The 8,337-nt window shown below is 37.1% G+C and overlaps 1 protein-coding gene across 1 annotated transcript; it reads left to right on the top strand.

Annotated features, from left to right (window-relative positions):
- The first annotated feature begins 1,781 nt into the window (after positions 1 to 1,781).
- Positions 1,782 to 8,232, top strand: LOC147817243 (uncharacterized). Its single transcript, XM_087171246.1, has 14 exons — positions 1,782 to 1,836; positions 1,944 to 2,015; positions 2,331 to 2,375; positions 2,779 to 2,884; positions 2,974 to 3,083; positions 3,199 to 3,269; positions 3,354 to 3,479; positions 3,572 to 3,667; positions 3,809 to 3,937; positions 4,768 to 4,896; positions 4,999 to 5,027; positions 5,115 to 5,146; positions 5,242 to 5,448; positions 5,812 to 8,232. Exons 4-14 carry the CDS (start codon positions 2,862 to 2,864, stop codon positions 7,338 to 7,340), a joined length of 2,481 nt encoding a protein of 826 aa, XP_087027372.1. The 5' UTR covers positions 1,782 to 1,836; positions 1,944 to 2,015; positions 2,331 to 2,375; positions 2,779 to 2,861; the 3' UTR covers positions 7,341 to 8,232.
- Positions 8,233 to 8,337: the final 105 nt, after the last annotated feature.

The raw sequence follows: 8,337 nt of genomic DNA, 5'->3' as shown, positions 1-8,337 counted from the left end.
TCATAACGTGACGTAGACTGCTTGTCAACAAAAGTTTGAGAGTGAAACCAATCCATCACTTAACCTCACTGATCTTATTGTGTGATGACCAACCATCGCGTAAGTATCACCAGATTTTATTTCTCTGATCAGGGGTTTTCAACTAAAATTTTCTTCTCTATAATATATCATGCAATGTAATTCTTAAGAAGCATTTTGTTACGATTCTTTGTGTAGTTCTTATTTTCAGATTGATGTGAACCGTCTTCCCCATTAGGCTGCTTCAGCAGTGGTCGCAGAAATGACTGCTGGGGTGCAGCGACAAAACAGAAATCTTTAAACGCAGTTGTCATACCTTGCTGAGTCTCTCATTCTTCCTCTTTGCTTTTTCCACGGCACAGAGTGGCTAATTATCCTAAAATATTGAGACTTTTAAATTTGTGGCGATACAAACCTACTTGCAGTGCTTTTGGGAAATGAACACACATAATCCTTATCAGGTTTTTACTGGACTGGGGCATTTAAATATTTAAATTGTTTACCGTGCGTGATCCTCTGGCAGACAGTAGTGTATACGATAACGGTAGAGCTACACCAACAACACTGATTTATAATCGGATCTAGTCTGTAGTATGCATATAGCATTCAATAAAAATACACTGTCAATAGGGAGATTTACAGTGATTAAATGACACTTCATTGTTTTTTATCAGATAAACTCGAGAGATTAGATTAAAAAAAGAGCCAGACCAGCAAAGCAGTAAAATTCAAGCAATAAAACATGCAAACACTTCTTAGTGTTAGTGATGCAGAAATATATTGTCAACGACTAAATGTTCCCTGTGTTGCCACGTCCCTGTACATCTAGCAGAGCTGAAGAGTCAGTATATGGACGGATGGCGCCATCTCTCTGGCTAGATTACATGCCACGAGACCTTAGGTGTGGCTGCCAATTGCAGTGTTTGCATTGTATCATTTCAGTGTCACAGCCTATGACCTTAGGATCACTGATCTAGCAGTGAAAACAGCAATTAGAGTGGAGTTTCTTTCATACGAATGTTCAGAATGTACCACATTTATTGCAGCCAATGCATGCTGGGACAGGCTCTGGCCCCTGGAGGTGTTTAGACAATGGATGGTAAATGGGTGGATGAATGTTTAAGAAAATCCGACTTATAAAGTTATTTCCGTGTATATTATTATATATTATAATTTTGCTTATTCATTTGCATATTGATCTCAATTAATATAGGCTTATCAGTTATTGTAATTGGCGTAATGTCAATGTGTTTCTCTTTCTTTTAATTACTGACTGACAGAAACCTCATTACGGCCTTGAGAGTCAAGGAGCCACTTTATCTCAACAGTATCCTGCAAGTTCTCTCCATGATGCCTGAGATCCATAACAGGTTTGAAATAATGCTTTATGTATAGCAAATGATCTCTTTAGGGAGGCTGTTCAACAGTCTATGAGCTCTGACTATGAAAATTTAGGTCTCGCATTGTAAAGGCTATTTTCTGGAAAATATTAAGCTACTGAACATGAGGCACAACAGCCTGCACTCCTTCGAGGTATACAAAGACTACACCAGTATAAAGTCATTTTAGATACATTTGGTTCAAATTTATTCTTGTTCAATAAAGGACCATAATGTTAAACACTTCCACAAAATAATTCAAGGTTCGTGAGACTTCATCATTTATCACTTTTAACGTTCACTTTCTGTATTTCATTCAACCAAATGTTGTATGTTTCCAAATATTTGATGAATGATGAATTGATGAATTTTTGGTTTAGGCTGGAGAATTCTGATGCAACAAAGATCAGATGTTTTCCGCATTTAAAGAATATATTAAGTAAGTAATGCTCACCACTCTAAAATTTAAAAAGTAAGTTATCACTTTAATATCAACAAATCTTGCTAAATAAATGAAAGAATATCTCATCCACTTCAAACCCACAGAACGTACGAAGAGTCATGCAAGCAATCCAGAAACCCCGACAGACAATGCACCTGACCAACAGAATGAAACAAGTAATGTGGATGGAATTATTTACTTTGCAACCTTGAGTGAAATAATATATAGAGCAACAGGAACATGTGGAAACAGAAACAGTAATCACTCTATTATGACATAAAAACCAGAATCAACAAGTTAGAAGAATTGAATGAAATGAAGGAAGATAATGCTCCTTTAAATTTTATTCTGTGCTCAAATGTAAAAACAGCTAAAGAGAAATCATTACTGTCTAATAGATAATTCTAAAATTTTGATTTATTCTGATATTGGTTTTGTGCAATAAGGGACCAGTTCAGTTGTGATAATAATTTATTCTTGTTGAACATCAGGTACCACATCTGCTGCACAATATACAAGACATGTGGAGGACTCACGTAAGTATTAATTATTCTCTCTGAGATGTAACTGGTCTGGTTGCAAACCTGAATAAAAGGGATTGGTTGATGGTATAACCCTAATATAAATATAATTGGCCTGTATTTTGCTTCATAATGTATTTGGAGATCAAATTTGATAAAAATGTAATATTTTACCTTTTATGAAGACCTAAGAATATAAACTAATAAAGAATAAAGTAAGAACATGGTTAGGACTTCTTTATATTTTGCAGCAGTAATGTCTCAATATGAAATAAATAATGTGGAGAGAATCAATATGTCTTTAAGAAAGTGCACTGATGAGCCACATAATTATGTCATGGTTGATTTCAAGAGTTTTTTTTATTCAGTCCACTAAATAAATGGAGACGGTGTAATGACACTGATTTTCTTTCTTAAGATACTAAATCACAGAGATGTCATTACGGCCTGAGGAATCAAGGAGCCACATGTTACCTCAACAGTGTCCTGCAAGTTCTCTTCATGACACCTGAGATCCACGACAGGTTTGAAATAATGCTGCTTAAAGAGCAATTTTAATTTAAATGAAATATAATGTAATATATATATATATAAATAAACTCTCCCCTTTCAGATTGGATCAAGGTTGCCAGACAGATTTGGAGCTGAGAAATGTTTTTACAGATCTGAAGAAAAAAACATGTGGAACAGAAGCTATCACATCAAGGCTTGGGATTACAAATGGTAAGAGGCATACAGGTAAAAAGCAAAGAGCAATTAATAGGAAAGTATCTGTGTTAAATTAAGACATTTCAACTAAATCAATATATTATATTCTGTTTAATATATCCTTTTGCAGTTTCTGAACAACGTGATGCAGCTGAATGCTTGGAGCTGATTTTGCATAAGGTCAGCCCACAAGTCTCTGAGGTGAGCGCGAATATAATCTACAATATGTACAGGGGAAATAAAACAGAATGATGTGTGGTGATAGCCATTTTCTGTTTTTCTAAGGTTTTCCAAGGGAAGTTGACAAACACAACAAAGTGCACTGAAGGTCACATCATCAACGAAGAGACAAATCCATTCTGGACTCTTCCGCTGTCACTAAAAGATACTAATGATACAACCTACCATGTGGTAAGCAGCAGCCAAAGTCAAGAGGTCTAGTTTGGTGTTATCATGATGACATGACTTTAATAATCCAATTTATTAAATCTGTGTTTTCACAGGAAGAAGGCTTCAACAACGTTTTCCAGTCAAAATCATATATTGGAAACAACATGGTGTACTGCAATGAATGTAAAAAGAAAACAGATGCAACAAGCGTGAGCACTGGAATAAAGTTCAAAAGATAACTATAGGCTAGACCGGTCACATTTTATACTTGAAACTAATGAACTCTTTATATCTGTTTGCAATACTGAATGTTAGTTATACTCTCTAATAATCTCTCTTGTGTTACTTAGGGATGTGAGATGGAACAATGCCCTCAGATTTTGACTCTACTCCTCAAGAGATTTGACTTTGACTACAACACCATGTCACATGTCAAATCAACCCGCTGTGTGGAAGTGCCACACACGTTACAAGTAAAGGCAAGGGCAAGGAGAAGTAACTTAACTCATAAATATTAATGGTGAACTATTAATTTTCTCCACTCACTGTAAAGGGATGGTTTTACACTTTGGAAAAAAACTCTTTGCTTCCTTACGCTTAGCTTAGCACAGCACGTGGCTCTTAACCTGGGGTTGTGACAGGTTCCAGGAGGTTCGTGGGCAGGTTGATAAAATAAGGGGCAGGGGACTATTTCTTGACAAATTTTTATAGATTTAAGAAACAACTTTTTAATTAGTGAGCTTTCAACTTGCAGACAGATGACTACTGTTAGCTTTGGACAGAACCTGTTTCCCCCTTGCTTTTTTATGCCAAGCCAATCAGCCGCTGGCTGTAGCTTCATATTTAACTGACAGATATGAAAGTGGCATTGAACTTCTCATCAAACTCTTGGCAAGAAAGCAAATACGTAAATGTAGTTCCCAAGATGTTAAACCATTCTCTTTAGGTGTCTGTGACTGGTTGCTACTCAGTAGCTAGCATTTAGGTGTGATGTATGCCATAAATAAAATCTATCAGAAAGTCAGATTTACTATATGGTTCAATAGAGCTCACCAGTCACAGCTAAATCCATGTTTCCTTCACACTAAAACAAACGAAAATGTTCCACAGAAAACCACAAATATATAGATCAAATAATATAATGGGCACAACAATCATCTGATGACATGAGCCTCTGTAAATAAATCAATTTACTTATATTTGTAAACACTCACACGAATATATACATAGACCTGAAAATGGTTCCCTTAATGGTGTTTCTTTATGTTTGCTTTTAAGATCTTTTTATATACTTGATTCTTTGTTGCAGAACAAGGAGTACAAACTGTATGGGATGGTGAATCACATGGGCAGTCTGAGTGGTGGACATTACACAGCTACCATCCTGTCCAGTGAGGATGAAAACTGGTTTGAGTTTAATGACTCTCATGTCCAAAAGGTGAGAATGAATTTAGCAGCATGCAACCAAAAAAATAAACAAAAAACAAACAAATCTGACATTAAATCTAAATTTGATGAAATTTTCCTCTTGTTTTTGCAGGTGCAGGTTAAAGAACAAGAATTTGCAAAGTATGTTTAGTCAAATATATTTAGTAAAATTTGAGATATGTTTTATCTTTTTTGTAACAAAATAACAAAATTCTTACTGTTTATCAGATCAGCGACTGTATATCTTCTCACCTACAGAGGTAGGATTTCTAAAATACACAAAGAAATGATAAGAGCTATGGGTGTGATATTAGCAGATCATTGCCAAATACAATATTTTTTCTTCACTTCAAAGCCGTGGAGTCTCATGGGCCCAGTGAAACCAATTCAGAAGCTCTGACAGACAATATCCTGCAAAAACAAAGTGAAAACAGTAATCTGGATGAACTGCGGCGAGACGATGTGGAATACATAGGAAAAGTAGAAGAAAGGGACACTGATGATAAAAAGAAGAGAAAGATGACCCATAGTGACGACACCAAGCAACAGATGGAAAGAAAATGTAAGGAGGCTATTGAACAAAATCAGTTAGATTCATCTTGTATGGATCATGATGTCTGTACAAAACATCATTGTAGTCTGTGAAATGGTGTTGAGATATTTTTGGACCAAAGTGGTTGACTGAGTTACCTAAATTACTTTCTCCAGAGCCACGCACTTACATCGCTATTAAACAAAACCGCCAAACCATATTTGAAATCCTAGGAAAGTTAAAGTATCTTCTTCAAAAGGGACACTACTTGCTTGTATGTTGACATTTATAACTTGTTCCAGGAAATTAGTAATGAAATTGAAAATATTTTGCCTTGCTGATATTGATATTGGTAAACATTATTGCTGAATATATTCCACTTCAAATCCACAGTGCCTGTTGAGACTGTTTTAGAAAATCGGACAAACGAGGAGAAAGAACACCAGGATGAAACTACTGGTGACAAAGGAAACAGAGTTATGGGACAGAGAGAAAAGGACGACGGACAGATGAGAATGGACTTGACACCCGATGATGCAGGAAGTGTAAAGACGGAGATATCAGTAGAAGAAACAAACTTTCAGGCTGCAGAGGTGGAGGGTAATAAAGAAAATGTGAAGACAAACATAACAGTAGGAAAAACAGGTCTTCAAGCCGGAGAGGAGGGTAATGTAGAGAGTGAAGAGGAGGACAAAACAGGAGAAGAAACAGGTCTTCAGGTTGGAGGAGAGGAGGGTAATGCAGAAAGTGTTGAGTACAAAACAGTAGGAGAAACAGCTGTTAAAGCCAGAGGAGAGGAGGGTAATGCAGAAAGTACAAAGAAAGACAAAACAGTAGGAGATCCAGGTCTTCAAGCTGGAGGAGAGGAGGGTAATGCAGAAAGTGTTGAGTACAAAACAGTAGGAGAAACAGCTGTTAAAGCCAGAGGAGAGGAAGGTAATGCAGAGAGTATTGAGGAGGACAGAGAAGTAGGAGATCCAGGTCTTCAAGCTGGAGAGGAGGGTAATGCAGAAAGTACAAAGAGTATTGAGGAGGACAAAACAGTAGGAGAAACAGTTGTTAAAGCCAGAGGAGAGGAGGGTAATGCAGAGAGTATTGAGGAGGACAAAACAGTAGGAGATCGAGGTCTTCAGCCTGGAGGAGAGGAGGGTAATGCAAAAAGTATTGAGGAGGACAGAGAAGTAGGAGATCCAGGTCTTCAAGCTGGAGAGGAGGGTAATGCAGAAAGTACAAAGAAAGACAAAACAGTAGGAGATCCAGGTCTTCAAGCTGGAGGAGAGGAGGGTAATGCAGAAAGTGTAGAGGACAAAACAGTAGGAGAAACAGCTGTTAAAGCCAGAGGAGAGGAAGGTAATGCAGAGAGTATTGAGGAGGACAAAACAGTAGGAGATCCAGGTCTTCAAGCTGGAGGAGAGGAGGGTAATGCAGAAAGTGTAGAGGACAAAACAGCAGGAGAAACAGCTTTTAAAGCCAGAGGAGAGGAAGGTAATGCAGAAAGTATTGAGGAGGACAGAGAAGTAGGAGATCCAGGTCTTAAAGCTGGAGGAGAGGAGGGTAATGCAGAAAGTATTGAGGAGGACAAAACAGTAGGAGATCTAGGTCGTCAGGCTGGAGGAGAGGAGGGTAATGCAGAAAGTGTAGAGGACAAAACAGTAGGAGAAACAGCCGTTAAAGCCAGAGGAGAGGAAGGCAATGCAGAAAGTATTGAGGAGGACAGAACAGTAGGAGATCCAGGTCTTCAAGCTGGAGGAGAGGAGGGTAATGCAGAAAGTGTAGAGGACAAAACAGTAGGAGAAACGGCTGTTAAAGCCAGAGGAGAGGAGGGTAATGCAGAAAGGATTGAGGAGGACAAAACAGTAGAAGAAACAAGTCATGACATAAATGTGAAAACTGGTGTAAACTGTGGCACGATGATGGAATAGTTTAGGTTCTGAGTTTGGCTTTGCTTAAAATGGATCTCATTTAATCTTATTATGAGCATTAGGGGGCTTTTTAACAACTATCCATTTTACTTTCTACTGCCTTATGTTATTCAACCAAAAGTTTTATGTTTTCTCATTCTTGGAAAAGCATTAGTTTTGCTGGACAATCTGCTGCACAAAGGACAGAATATATGGATTTAAATTAATTACTCTATTCTCTGTGATGTGATAATTGAGGTGAAAATATGAATATAAGGCCAAATGAATATTTTGTTCATTTATGACTTATGTATCCATTGTGACCAATTTAGAAAATCGTTCAGATGAAGCTGAAGAACAAGAGGGTGAAGAACTGGAAAGAGACGAGGTGGAACGCGGAAGACAAGTAGGAGAAGTGGACACTGATAATAAAGAAAAAAGAAATCTTTGTGGCTTACTTTTCTACCACATGAGAATTCTCCGTGAGCTGACCAGAGTACATCGAGGATCAATTGCACACGCTGCCATGTGTTTTCTCACTGTTTCTGGCTGTTATTATTATTATCATTTTTTGTGACACTTTTTTTGATAACAGCTCTTAAAAAAATCTAACAGACTCAATACAAGAGGGAGGAGGTGGTGGGTAGGGCTCTCATTTAGTATTTATACTTACACAGAAGCACTAATCCGCTCAACAACTTGATGTCAGAGTAATCAAGAATATAATTATACTATGATTTTTCATCATCCTGTTAGATTTTGTCTTCCTTCCATCAAACAAGATGAAAACTATGTGATTAACTATCATGTGATAAGATAAAGTGCTTGTAAATGTTTATATGATTGTTCAGTATAAAATATTGAATAAAAAGATCACATCACTATTAAAAGTCATAAATTATACACCTCAAAACTGGGGGCATTGGGGTTTTATTTTTTATTTAATTTTAATGGACAGTCTCTCATTTTATAGATACTGATACATATCAGCCATGTTTGGATGAATCTGAATTATGAA

Source organism: Seriola lalandi, unplaced genomic scaffold (assembly GCF_002814215.2).
Source record: "Seriola lalandi dorsalis isolate HSWRI2012SDOR001 ecotype SW California unplaced genomic scaffold, Sedor1 jcf7180002054983, whole genome shotgun sequence".
Lineage (NCBI taxonomy): Eukaryota > Metazoa > Chordata > Actinopteri > Carangiformes > Carangidae > Seriola > Seriola lalandi.
This window is presented reverse-complemented; position numbering and strand designations above follow the sequence as displayed.